The sequence below is a fragment of the Rutidosis leptorrhynchoides genome, chromosome 2 (genome assembly GCF_046630445.1).
Source record: "Rutidosis leptorrhynchoides isolate AG116_Rl617_1_P2 chromosome 2, CSIRO_AGI_Rlap_v1, whole genome shotgun sequence".
Classification (NCBI taxonomy): domain Eukaryota; kingdom Viridiplantae; phylum Streptophyta; class Magnoliopsida; order Asterales; family Asteraceae; genus Rutidosis; species Rutidosis leptorrhynchoides.
Window position 1 is genome coordinate 140,764,509 of NC_092334.1, and position 14,565 is coordinate 140,779,073.

The window sequence follows — 14,565 nt, forward strand, 5'->3', positions numbered from 1 at the left end:
TGAAAGCAAACATCTAACTCTTTCAACTAAAGTTCTGTTCATCCTCTCTGCTAAGCCATTCAACTGAGGTGTCTTTGGAGGAGTCTTCTGATGCCGGATACCATTCTCCTTACAATAAGCATCAAATCTTCCAATGTATTCGCCACCATTATAAGTACAAATACACTTAAGCTTCTTCCCCGTTTGCCTTTCAACTAGGGCATGAAATTCCTTAAACTTATCAAATACTTGATCCTTTGACTTTAAGGTGTAAACCCACACCTTCCTAGAATGATCATCAATGAATGTAACAAAGTAGGAACATCCACCAAGTGTCCTAATCTTCATAGACCCACAAACATCCGAATGCACTAGGTCAAGTACGCTCTCCATTCGAAAAGGAGAATGACTCTTAAACACAACGTCGGTCTGTTTCCTTGCCAAACAAGATAGACATCCCCTTTTCACTCATGTAGCCAAGTCTTTTATGCCACAAATCAGTAGAGTCAACATTGTCCACAACGTTAACAATGTTCTGGAGAATCTTCGGGCACGTAATGTATAATTTTGAGTCTTTCTTGCCTCTTCCAACTATCATAGAACCAAGAGTTAGTTTTCAAATACCATTATCAAAACTGCTATGATAACCATCATCATCAAGAATGCATGTTGAAATGACATTAAGTCTCATATTCGGAACATGTTTTACATTATGCAAAACCAACTCCATCCCCGTGTCAAATTTCAAACAAACATCTCCAATACCAACGATTTTTGATAACCCGACATTACCCATCCTAGCAAATCCATTGTCACCCGGAGTGTAAGATGAGTAGATGTCTCTACATGTTGCAACATGACATGTAGCACCACTATCAACAATCCAACTCGTGTCATCATGAGTAAGATTGATAATATCATAATCAATACAAACAAAGAATGTAACAACCCGTCCTAATCCACCGGAACGAAGTCATTAACATCTGGTCCCATTGCGAGATACTGACCTAAATATGCCATGAATGACTCCAAGTAATATCTTTAAAATGAGCAAATGCACAGCGGAAGGTTTCTTTCATACCTGAGAATAAACATGCTTAAAAGTGTCAACCAAAAGGTTGGTGAGTTCATAGATTTATCATAACAATCATTTCCATATCTTAATAGACCACAAGATTTCATATACACAAACGTTTTAATAAAAGTATTCTAAGTGGTTGAGCACTTGGTAACCATACTTAACATTTAATCAACGTCGCATATTCCCTTTATTATGAAATCTCACTACACTGTACCAAGTGTAGTCACAAAACGAAGTACTGTGCAACCGTTGAATACTGGTCGTCCAGTCCGGTTGGGGTTGTCAGGCTCGATAGATCTATCAACAGGATTCGCGTTTACAATACCACATGTAAATATTAGTTACCAAGCTACAGGGAAGTATGCCAGTGGTACAACTCAACGTAGAATATATTTTTAAGTACTTGTGTCTATTTCGTAAACATTTATAAAAGCAGCGCATGTATTCTCAGCCCAAAAATATATATTGCAAAAGCAATTAAAAAGGGAGCAAATGAAACTCACCATACTGTATTTTGTAGTAAAAATACATATGACGTCATTTATCAAGTGTAGGGTTGAGCTCGAATTCACGAACCTATATCATTTATATATATATTAACACCTATAATGGTAAACGAACAATTTAAATATTATTAGTGTATTAATTGTTACATAATTATGTTTTTTTATTAGTAATCTAATTAATTTCATTTATTAATATTTATTGTAAAAATATTAATATAGTTATGTGATATGTAGTAAATATGATTTCATATAGCTAATATTTATTTCATAAAATAATAAAAAAAATTTACTCATCCTATAATAATGATAATAATACAATTAATTAGATTTAATAATGATGTTAAAAATAATAATTTTGGTGATAATAATAGTAATAATAATAATAATAATAATAATAATAATAATAATAATAATAATAATAATAATAATAATAATAATAATAATAATCATAACAATAATAATAATAATAATGATAATAATAATAATAAATGATGATTTATACCTACACTTGAAGTCCACTAAATGCTCAAAATGTGCTAGTCCATTTCCAATCCTAATTAGTCACTAGCAGCCCAAATTTTTTTTTTTTCAAGTAATCAGCCCAACAACATTTACCATGGACCTAACTTAAATAATCTATTCCTACTGTAAAAAAAAATGCTTGCACGAGGTGGGAATCGAACTCAGGACCTCTTGTTCAAGATCAACACCCCTAACCATTACTCTACTTCATCTTTTCTGTAATAATATGGATTTAAATCCTTTTAACCCCTTTATACGCCTGTTCTCTTCCTCATTTTCTTATCATCTCCTATTATCATCATATATCATATCAACTATCATATTATCATCATCATTACTTTGATCATCTTCATTTTCATAATCCTCATCATCGTACGTAACCCATTATCAAAATCATCATCTAATCACCATCATAATCTTAATCATGCCATCGTCATCATCACTAAACTATTATCATCATCTTATGTTATCATTAATCTATACCATCATCATAACTATATCTAACATAAAATCATCATCGTGATCGTCCTTCATTTATCAACATCATCCTACTTGTTATTTGAATAGGAACAAAAATGGAAGTGTGCTGTAGCAGAACACTCCATGTAACCTTCAACATAATCATAATTAATTACCATGATCATTAGTCTAATTATCCAATTTCACGATCCATAAAAAAAAATAAAACAAGAATTGCAAACCCTACTATCACGGCTCAAAAGGAAAAGTTATGGTCCCATCTTGACTTCTTATACTCGATTGGTTTCCTATTTCGTAGAAAAAGAATATTAAAGGGAGTTAAAGGGGTCGGCGAAAAGAGTATATAACTGCCACGAGTTTACTTGTTTAAAACCTCCAATTGCATGATTTAATAAAAGCTCGGATATAGATTATTGGGTGGGGTTCCAATAATAAAAAAAATATGGAACGTGCAATTGTAGTGACAAGAAATGATGGAGAGATCTTTTTCATACTAATCTTCTCATTTTTTTTATCTTGTCACCATATAAGAAAATTCATTCATTAATATTTTGAACTCGAAACATGAAACAGCGAGATATATAGAGATAAGAGATGAGAGGGTGGTAGTTTAAACAAGATGATGTTCTAATGGGTTCACGATGGTGGTCCTTATGACGTTTAGACGGGTGGTGGTAGTCGAGTTGTGACCATTATAAAGAAAGGTGGTGAGATGATTTAGGGTGATTGAAGAAAAGTGACGAGATGGTGTACGGTTCTTGGTTCAAGCAACGAAACAAGAAGAGTGATGGTTGATTGAAGAAACAATGAAGGTTGTGGTGTTATGTAAATGGTTTAGGGTGGCGGTTCAAGGTTAGAGAGAGAGAGAGTATGGTGACAGATAGTGATGGTTGCAGTGGTGGTGATAACCGATGGGTTCGAGGTGGTTGTTGGGTTGGTGTTGATGGTCGAATGAAGAAGAACAAGGAGGGAGATAATCGAGTATGGAGGTGATGTTATGATGTTGTACATGGAGAAAGAGAAGTGAGATAGATCGATGATTAGGCAGAAACTAGTCGACTTTTATAAATATCCAAATATCGACCAACTTTTTCCCAATTTAACTTCTACCTAAACCAAGGTAATCAGGAACAGAAATCTTACAATCAAGAATAGGAAAACAAAAAGGCTGATTGGGATTTATAACAAATTGTATGATTGATTCGAATATAGTGTTGGCTTATTAAAATAGAAGAAATAAATGTGTCGTTGCATTCTATCACAATAATAAAAGTTAAAGAAACAAGTGGTAGTGCATAATGGGGTAGATGGTGTTTGTAGAAAATAAGATGGTGATCTTTAATTATGATAATGTATTATTGATACTAATATATATTAAACAATCAAAAGTATATAAAAAAAACGTGTAAACATAAAATAATAAAAATTAGATTAGCAGCCACACTCTTATTTTCTCTCGACAAGTTTATATTACGGATATTATAGTGTGGTCCGTTGATAATCAGGAGCGGATAAAAGTCTTCAGAATAATTCTAAATTTTTAAATTAAGTATGTTTATTTATTTTGGTCGTTATGATATGAAATTCGATCATTAATTTATTAAATAAAAATTACATCAACTATCCCTCTCATTTATGGGTAAAATATAAAAAGTGTTAAAGTTAAATAATTAGATCCTAAATATACTTTTAATAAGCCTATAACTTATATCACTCATTTTCGTATCACCTTTTATTTTAAAATTACATAAGTTCGAATTTAACTTGCTTAATATTAATCGGAACATCAAACGATTATTACAAGCATTTAATATAAATTTTTTTTATATATACTTTATTTATATATAGAGATATATTTTAAATAATTATTATTATAATATCTTATTTTTATTTTATTAATTCTTAATAACAACAACCTATAATACTTCAAATTATATTTTGAATTATTATTTATATATACATACACACATATCAATTTACAGTTAATTGTTCGTGAATCGTCGAGAGCAGTCGAAGGTCTAATGAATATATGAAAACAGTTCAAAAATTTAGAGATTCAATACTACATACTTTGCTTATCGTGTCAAAAATATTAAATCGTATCAAGAGTTTGGTTCAAAATTAGTCGAAATTTTCCGGGTCGTGACAAAGAACTCATCCGTGATAGCATTAACTTCAACCTTATCATCACCACCATCACTTTTCTTTGGTTTATTCTTATAATTTGCATTTTTCTTCTCGTGCTTCAACTTTGGACAATAATACTTTGTGTGCCCCTTTTCATGATAATTATAACACTCAACATTAGTAAATTTTACCTTTGCTTGAGCTGCTACGATGATTGTCTCTCTTACCCTGACCTCTACTTTGACTTCTCCCCCGCGTTTCTGTAACCAAGATATCTGACTGTGAAGAGGAACCTTGTGACTTTCTTCTCATCTCTTCATTCAACAAACTACCCTTAGCCAATTCCATGGTGATAGTACCATTAGGTGCAGAGTTGGACAATGATGTCCTAAAAGTCTCCCAAGAGTCCGGTAATGTACCAAGTAACCAAAGGCATTGAACCTCATCCTCAAACTTGATACTCATTCCTGCAAGCTGATTTATAATACCCTGAAATGCATTTAAGTGATCTATAATAGGAGTCTCATCGTGATACTTCAAAGCCATCATTTGCTTAATTAAGAACAACTTGTTATTCCCAGTCTTTCGTTCATATAACTGCTCAAGCTTTTTCCATAAGGCTTTAGCATCATTCTCCCCACTGATATGGTTCACAACATTATCATCAACCCACTGCCGAATATACCCACATACCTGTCTATGCAATATCTTTCATTCAGCATCAGACTTACTCTCAGGTTTATTCTCAGTAAAAACAGGCAAATAATAATCCTTCACATAAAGAAGATCCTCCACCTTGCCTTTCCAAACATGATAGTTTGAACCATTTAAACTAATCATCTTACTTGTATTAGCTTCCATCTTTCACACAAGTCAAATCAAATAACCTAGCTCTTGATACCAATTTGATGGGAAAATAAATCACAACGGGCAATCTACAAAGCGGAAACAAACATCCGTTTGACAAATACTTTTCCGACCCGTATGAAACCGTGAGGATGCTAACAAATAAATTATACCAAATGCAATTCAAATCAGCCCCAAATCAACAAACTAAAGGATAATTGAGCAAACACAAAGACACGAGCTTTTTACGTCGAAAAACCTCTCAAAATCGAGAGTAAAAAACCTCGGGAACCGTAGGCCACTTAAATTCCACTATCACCAACAAGAGAGCAATACAATAATCTTTCTCTAGATCAACTAGAGGCATACAACATCATCATACTCTTGAACAAGAATAATCAACAAGTATATGAAATAATTAAAGACAAAAAAGGAAGAACTTCACCCAAAGAAACTGCTGCTGTTCCAGCAGCTCTAAATCGAGCTACAGAGTTCCGTAGACAAATTCAACGGTTGAAAACCTTGAACCAGATGTCAGGAACACGCTGTCCAAAAATGGTGAATATTCAACGGTCGGATCTCCGGGGATCGTCGCTTTTTTGGGCTGCTGTAGGTGTAGACGGGAATTAGGGTTCTCACTCTTTTTCTTAAACTCACCACTCTCTTGATATGTTAAATGGCTGCATACTTGAGGTATATAAATGCCCTAATGATACAAGGTCAAGCTAACCTTGTATGGGCCTAATTGTTGAACTTTGGGCTATCCTCATAAGTGGAAACCCAAATAAAACCCTAACATGTGACTCTTTACTACTTTTTTTTGCATTCAATAAGCACTCGTTTAAAAAGTGACCACGATGAGCCGTGTTGGGCTCGAGATGAAGATAAGTATTTTGTTTGAAAATTCACATTTTATAAAACTGGATTTTTTTTTCTAACATCAACTTTTAAAATCGTCGTTAAAGTGAATAATAGTTTTATACAATTCAATAACTTTCATTATAAATTAATATATAACCATATTTACAAGACACTTAAATATTTTTATTTTGACTTATGTATTCTCGATATTTATTTAGGATGAAAATGAGAGGAGATTGATAGATTAAAAAACAACAGCGATTCTCGAGTTTTAAATTTTAGCAGAAATGAGAGGAGAGGAGATGATTAGAAAGGATGGTACCTTTAGATTTTGTCACCAAAACTCTCCGCCCTTTGACGGATTGAAAATGATACTAAAACACTCTCATCCCCCCTCTCTCTCTCTCTCTCTCTCTCTCTCTCTCTCTCTCTCTCTCTCTCTCTCTCTCTCTCTCTCTCTCTCTCTCTCTCTCTCTCTCTCTCTCTCTCTCTCTCTCTCTCTCTCTCTCTCTCTCTCAGTTAGGCTTTCTTTGTGGCTCTCATCTTCTTTACATATATATAGATTTTTAAAATCTCATGTAGTTCTGTTGAATGAATTTATAACAACTCGCTCATGGCCCTACAAGGGCAACCTAATCAAAACTTGTATTCAAGTTAATAATACTTGATTGATAGAATCATAATGCATAGAAGTCGATAGCTAACCATGAACTCGTATTAACATATTTAAATCGAAGTTTCCAAATAACAAATATATCATACCTGTTGAATTTGGTACTTATAATCCTGCTTCTTGACTTAGTTGCATCATCTTGAAGATGATGAAGAGGATATTTGTTGCAATCTTTTAAAGACTTCAGGGACCAATAGTATATTTTTGACTAATGAAGAGTTTGACAAAAGGTAAGACAGAGACTAATTTGGGATAATATTTGACATTTAAGTATGATTTATGCAGTTTTGTTAACACGGGACGATTTGGGCAAAAATCATAAACACATAAACGATTCGGTCAATTTTGTCTTTTTTTAAATATATATATATATATTCGACCATAACTCATACATAAAAGGACTATTCTGTAAAATTTACTTTTACTAAGAAAACCATTTTATCTTAACTTCCCAATAACTACCCAAACTCCAAATTCATCTCACTTTCCCTCCACCGACAATAAATTCCGACGATGGATTCCGGTTCTCCGGCCGACGTAGACAGCGGTAACGACAGCAGTAGATCCGGTGGCAAAGTCTCCAAACGGAGACGAATTGGCGCCAAAAAAACTCCGTATGACCGTCACATTCCGCCGAATGAACCGCAAAACCCTAATTGGATCAACGGACTTGTTTTTCCTGCTAAATTTGTTGTTTCTGGTGCAAGTAAACTTTTTTCCTCTTTTTGGAACCCTAATAGTTGGGCCTCTCGTTCTCCTTCTTCAGACACTGATTCTGATTCAGGTATATATATTTTAATTTATTTTATTATATTGTATCTCGCTATTGGCATTTATTAAAATTAAAATTGTGTTTAGTGATTTTTGTTGATATAATACAAAATATACTCCCTAGTACATGTGTTTTTGGTTGATAGAATGCAAGTATGACTGTTTGCTATATCTATTGAAAATTGATTAATTAGTTTGACTATGGAAATATTTAAGTAAAATGTTGAAATATTTTGTCACATAGATGTATTGATACAAACATATAAAATAATGTTGACTTTTTGTTCACTTGTTTATTGACTTGACTTGGTTACTCTGTATATACTGTAACATTTTGTTGTCTCTTGTTTTCTAGAAGATGATTATGAAGGTGATGAAAATGTGGCTCAGTTGAACAAGGTAAGTATGAAGTTTTTATTTTTTTAGTTATCAGTTATATTTTATGACCAAAAGCTAACATTTTTTTGAGCTAAATTGTTTGTAAGGAGGGATGATACTTTTTGTAATAATTGATTAATAGTTGTTAGATATATACATTGGTTCTTCAAATGAAATTCGTTAAATATGTTTGTGTACTTCAACAGGATAAAGGGTGTTCATCAGGGAAGAGTGAAATTCTGTATTTGGTTGAACAATTACTAATGCTCGAAAGCTATTCAAGGTAAAAAAAAAAAAAAAAAGTCTATATCTTGATCTCTTATTGGTATACAAGTAGTTTATAACCTGCCATATCGCGGTTTATGTCGTGGTTTAATACTAATAATTAATAATTAATAAGTAATTAGTATTTAATATATAGTCATATATAATATGGAGTAATTATTAATTAATTAGGAGACAAATAAATTAGTAGGGATATCTCACTAATTTGGAGACAAATAATGTTTGGTTGGAATCCTAATTAATGATTAATGATTGAAACTCTAATCAGTGGTTGAAATCCAAATCAATGGTTTAAAAGTAGTAGAGACAAATATGACATTATCATCCAAATCAATGGTGAGATTATAATTAAATATAATCATCTAACGATCGCAACTGAATACGTTTCCCCAATTACCACTTTCTTCTTATATATAGTTAGATTGGATTATATATTAAATTTATAGTTATACTAGATTAGATTAGATGATCTTTTTTTTTATTCTCGTCTATTTGTCCTTTTTACTTACTAATATATATTATATTATATTATATTGTAATATTGTAATTATTATTATTATCAGGGAAGAGTGTGATAGACTAATAGAGATTATCAATTCAAGAGCTGTTGATTATACCACGAGAATGGGAGTTGATGCTGGACCAAGTAAGATTCTGAATCTATCTAATACACGACTGCCCCCCGTTTTTTTTTTGGTTGAATATTTATAGATGATGTTGCATGTTTTTAAACACAAACAGAGGATCCAGATATTCACAACCAAGTCATTACGGAAGCAAGAAAACTGGTTACAAAACACATGGTTGGATCCAGTTCAAAGTCAGACTTGGAAAATAGCGTTCGTGGCTCCAAATCTCATATTACACCAAACGTAACCATCTTACCACTGACATCTATCTTATTTGAGATTGTGCTAATTTACTCATCATATATTTACATTCTTGTTTGTATTTGTATTTATACTCTATAGTATTCTCTGCTGAATCTTGTACCTCCTGTAAAGTATATTTCTAAAAGTTGCTAGTACATATCGATAGATTTTGCATTTTCCATATAATACTTTGTTGTTAGTGGTCTTATTCTAGTGTATTGTTTATACTGATGGTATGCTTTGATGTTACAGAGAGAATATGCTTTGCGTTCTAAGGCCATAGAGAAAAAGCCAAGCGAACCAATTCCTTTGTTAGAAGTACCAAAACCGGTTGACGAAACTGTCGACCTGGCTTCAGAAGGTTGGTTTCTGTATCTCATTCTCCTGATACGATTTGACTTTATCTATATCATTTTTACCAAAATAAATCCAGCTTTTGACTGCATACATAGTTTAGTGAGTTATCTGCTATTAGTCAATGCTTTCAAGAAAAAATGGTAATTATAAACCACCCTTGCAAAATTACACATCAATCAATTATCAAATATCAATAATTATTGTGTAATGATAAATTTCTGAAAAATATTACATATTTTTTCTAACTATCTATATTCTCACTTTTTCGTTCGGTATGTTTTCTTTTGGCATTCAGATGTGAAGACAACTATAGATGATGTACCAACTGAATCCTTGTTGTCCCTTCCAACTATCGAGGAGCAAAATCAGGTACCCATTGGAATAAAAATCGTCATTCCTAAAATATATTTAAAAGAAAAATGACAAATAGGCCGAACGGATCAAAATACAACCAAAATGTATTGCTAACTCATATCCTACTTAATCACATCATTAAACGACAATATATTATTATTGTTGTATTATAGGTTTGTTCATCATATTGTATACCATAAAAGTTTGAGAATCTTTCCGGGGCAACCCGATCTTACACGTTTGGACAGTTACAAAATATACTTGATTTGCTACCTCCTGTATCGATCATTAAACATAATAATGGCTGTCCCTGCCTAAAATTTGTGCATGAAGTTCTTGATAACTTGAACGTGCTTGTTGGATGGTCCCTTGCATTTTATGACTCATCATTAGGATGACTATTTGATCAAGTTGTGTGCATTTACTGCAAACTGCTAGCCTACACCATATGAACTGAAAACTCTTTATTATTAGTTAGTAACGGATGATTATTCACCCAAAAACCTTTCGTTGTATTTTTTGCAGATGGCAGAAGAAAAAGACGCTGAAGATGAATTTACAGAGGTGCCTGATGTCAATGCTTCTCAGGGCAGCTCCAACTTTAATGAGCCCATTACTGCTAAAAAGCCCGATAGCCCACCTGCAAAACGTGCAGTGATAAGAACCAGGAGGTACACCAAACGAGGAAGGGGCCGGGCCAAATGATTTGTGGGATTGGTTAGTAGTATTATAAGCATTGCTTGTAAGTTGTAACCATCTAATTAACGAAAAGTCTTTAATCTTTTTAGTGTTTATTCAGAGTCAGCCAGTGTAAACTTTAGGGTTTACTTTGTTGTATTGTTGGTTAAGTTTATTTCTTTTAGACTAGGGGTTATGTACTTGTATTTAACCTAATTTACCATCTGATGATATGTAATTTAGTAGCCTGTTGCAAAGAGTTGTAATATGTATTGTAACTGTAATAATTTGATTCAACTCTTGTGTTGTAGCTTCCTTAATATTTTATCATTTTGTGTTAACAACAAATGGCGTAGATGAATTTTATAAAAATTATTTAGATTTTTTTTATGTAATATTTACTTATTTTTTGTATTACTTTACCTGATTGTAATGGAACAAGGAATATCAACGTGTAAAAGCTAAATTTGTGATCATGCCCTTTGTCACTCTCAACGTATAAATTATTACGTGTCGTTGAGGTGAAATCAATACATTCAGTTTCAGTAAGAAAAGCGATTCGCAACATAATTAAAAGGTTTTAATTTTTTATTACAAAATTATAAACAAAAAAGTAAAGAGATTCTTATAAAAACAAAAATGGATGGTTATTAAAAGAATTTAACAGATTACATCTAATAATAATAGACTTCAAGTATAATTGTCACGATTTCAAAAGTTTGTCTCCAAATCTTAATTGATGGTACATGATGAAAATAAGGATTTTTCTAACGAAACTTGTACATAGCGGTTATGTTGTTTTAGATGATGGGCATTGAAAATTTACAAATAATTTAAGCATCTTAACTAGTGGCGGATCTAGCATTGGTGGTCACCGGTTAAAACCCCAAAAAGTTTTCTACTATATGGCTTTTTAATAATGTCACACAAAAAATTGTACACTATCCACAGGTATCACTAGTTAAAAATCCCAAAAAAAATTAACTACATCGTGTATTTCAGTGATGTCCCGTGCAACCACTGCATAAACATTACATCCGCCCCTGATCTTAACGACAGTCTTAGTGTCTTACTGGGTGTCGTTAGAAAAATCTTAAACATAATTGTTACTTGCATATAACCACGACTTAATGATTAACCATTCTTATATACTCACAAGATGTCTTAATTAGTTCAAACTTTACTAGAAATACATCTTGGGTGGGAGTTAGGGAAACGGTCAAAAACGCGGTAACTCGATTAGACTCCATATGTCAGTTACTCCAAGTAACCTAAATAGCCACCCGAACATATATATTTGGAGAGGAGATTATGTTCACACAAAAATCATGACTCATATAAAAGTAAAGAAATTATGGTTACTGAAGGTTTATGACTGATAGATTCATCCTATAAATACTTCAACAATTAATCCATTTTTCTCATCACTTAGTTTTTGATCTTTGGATCTCATTGAAATTTTGTTCTTAAAATTGTAATTACCAGCAATGGAGTTCCATCTTTTTCAAAGTGCAACACTTCTTTTTGTAAGTATAACATTTATCATACTGTTCTAGTACATCTAGCAAACTAACAAATCTACAAGTTACATATATGAACCATAGTTAATTTTACCTTATTTTCTTAACTAACTCTCCTATATTACTTTACACATGGTTTTAGCTCGGATTCATTATAAGCCACGCAGCGATAGACCCAGAAGTTTACTTCAAATCCATGTTACCAAACACTCCAATGCCGAAATCCATAAAGGATTCTCTTTCAAATGGTTAGTAACGAATAACGACACTAGTCATTCTTGATAAATTTATGCAACTTATAATTAATAAATGACATTGTAAGTTTAAATTTGGCAAAGCAGATGTAACCACTTCATTGGTCTTGGGGAAGCCAAAAACACCATTTACCGAATATGATTCTCCGGTCTCAAACGAACAAATTAGAGTTTTGCAAGCGTCATCGCGTTTCTTCTTGGAAAAGAACTTGAAAGAGGGTAAAACTGTCAAATTACATGTTAGTAAAGAGCTAAGCACAACACCTCCATTCGTACCTCGCCAAGTTGCAGATTCATGGCCCATTACATCAAACAACATACAAGATATCTACGAGGCATTCAAAGTCACCCCTGGTTCGATTGAAGCAGATTTAATCAAGAAAACAGTCAACGTTTGTGAAAAAGCTTCTAATCATGAAGAAGATCAATACTGCGCAACTTCTTTGGAGTCGATGGTGGATTTTGCTGCATCAAAGTTAGGGAAAAACGTTAAGGTGATATCGACACAAGTGAATGGTGTAGAGAACACACCATTACATGGCTACAAAGTTGAAGATGTAATGAAATTGAATGGAGATACTGGTGTTGTTTGCCACCAGGAATATTATGCATACGCTGTTAATTATTGCCATAAAGCGCCTAAGATTAATGCGTATATGGTTTCTTTGGTCGGAGAAGACAATGTAAGAACCGATGCATTATCAATTTGTCACCAAGATACGTCATCATGGAACCCAAAACATTTAGCTTTCCAAGTTCTTGATGTAAAACGAGGAACGGATGCTGTTTGTCATTTTCTTGTCGAAGATGAGGTTGTTTGGGTTCCTTACTAGGTTGTAGTTTGCATCGTTCTAGTAGCACTGGCTAAAATAAAAGCAATTATGTTTCAATAACATGACATCTGTTTCAACTATGTTTTACGTCTTGTTTGCGTCTGAGATCAACACTCGCTTTATGTTGGTAAATACCCACACGTAGTGCTTAGAGTAAACTATGTTTTGTTTGACAACGCATAATGATTAATTGTTGAAAGGTTCAAATGATTCAAATGTTCCGAAATGACAATAACCTGTTTAATAATTTCTAAATGGATACTATGAATAAAAGATGCACAAAGATACATAAGGATTCTGAATATAATTTAAAGAGAGCATTATTATAGAAAAACGAAGGTACTGAATAGTTAAAAGAATCTTTGAACTATGAATGATTCAACATACATATTTATATCATTCTAACATTATTTGTCATTCAGGTTACAAACAAACGTGTTGAATGTTTAATAGTTCAACATTAAGCTATAATCAAACATCATGTCCAGTGTATGAATTAACATTAATCTGTTCAATAAAAAGTACTGCATTCATAATATGCCAATGAGTATCATCCTTCGTGTTAGAAAGGCATAAAATCGAGGACAAACATAAGTTGATAGCTATTTGCATAAAGCTCGACCATTGTTATTACTGTGTTGTATACATAGCCTATAACATCAGATTCAAAAGATGTGTAAACTGGTATATTCTATATAGCCAGTGGAAGTCTCATATACACTAATTATCTTACATCAATTTACCGATGGCTTCTTTGTATACATCTGTAATAACATTTGTTTTGACCTGAGTAATCCGATGGCTTCATTGTATACATCTATAGGTACGTCTTTTGTTATCAACGCACGACGGGCCCTTCCTCGGGCAGCTGAAGGTAAGTCTGCATTTAGATCAAAATGTTCATTAAATCCGCAAACCATACAAAACGATATTACTTCAGTAAGAGAATAAACATTACTAAGATGAATAACCATATATTAATGGTGTCTGTTAGATCCAGTTTCCTTTGCACCTGCAGCCCTTCAGAACTTTGCTTGAGGAAAAAACATCAAAAAGAAAATTCAGTTCAGGTTTGTTATCCATTCAGAAATAGAGAAAGACGCAGTTGAGTGTTTATGCATAAATAAGAGAGAAATATTAGTTCTTTGATGGAAAAATAACGCACAGTTGGAATGCACGGCTCATCTT

At 32.8% G+C, this 14,565-nt stretch overlaps 2 protein-coding genes across 2 annotated transcripts; both read left to right on the forward strand.

Moving 5' to 3' along the window:
* The first annotated feature begins 9,253 nt into the window (after nucleotides 1-9,253).
* On the forward strand, nucleotides 9,254-11,043 carry LOC139891451 (uncharacterized). Its single transcript, XM_071874419.1, has 4 exons — nucleotides 9,254-9,381; nucleotides 9,634-9,742; nucleotides 10,034-10,107; nucleotides 10,618-11,043. Exons 1-4 carry the CDS (start codon nucleotides 9,310-9,312, stop codon nucleotides 10,795-10,797), a joined length of 435 nt encoding a protein of 144 aa, XP_071730520.1. The 5' UTR covers nucleotides 9,254-9,309; the 3' UTR covers nucleotides 10,798-11,043.
* Nucleotides 11,044-12,257: 1,214 nt separating this feature from the next.
* Nucleotides 12,258-13,377, forward strand: LOC139888305 (BURP domain-containing protein 5-like). Its single transcript, XM_071871321.1, has 3 exons — nucleotides 12,258-12,296; nucleotides 12,433-12,538; nucleotides 12,632-13,377. The coding sequence occupies exons 1-3, from the start codon at nucleotides 12,258-12,260 to the stop codon at nucleotides 13,375-13,377; spliced, it is 891 nt and encodes a 296-aa protein (XP_071727422.1).
* The last annotated feature ends 1,188 nt before the right edge of the window (nucleotides 13,378-14,565 follow it).

Excerpts from the sequence above, each read along its gene's own strand:
- LOC139891451 (XM_071874419.1), top strand. The coding sequence starts at position 9,310 with ATGGTTGGATCCAGTTCAAAGTCAGACTTGGAAAATAGCGTTCGTGGC. Across the intron at positions 9,382-9,633 it reads AATCTCATATTACACCAAAC|AGAGAATATGCTTTGCGTTC; the intron begins GTAACCATCTTA and ends TTGATGTTACAG. Across the intron at positions 10,108-10,617 it reads CTATCGAGGAGCAAAATCAG|ATGGCAGAAGAAAAAGACGC; the intron begins GTACCCATTGGA and ends TATTTTTTGCAG.
- LOC139888305 (XM_071871321.1), top strand. The coding sequence starts at position 12,258 with ATGGAGTTCCATCTTTTTCAAAGTGCAACACTTCTTTTT. Across the intron at positions 12,297-12,432 it reads AAAGTGCAACACTTCTTTTT|CTCGGATTCATTATAAGCCA; the intron begins GTAAGTATAACA and ends ACATGGTTTTAG. Across the intron at positions 12,539-12,631 it reads AAAGGATTCTCTTTCAAATG|ATGTAACCACTTCATTGGTC; the intron begins GTTAGTAACGAA and ends TTGGCAAAGCAG.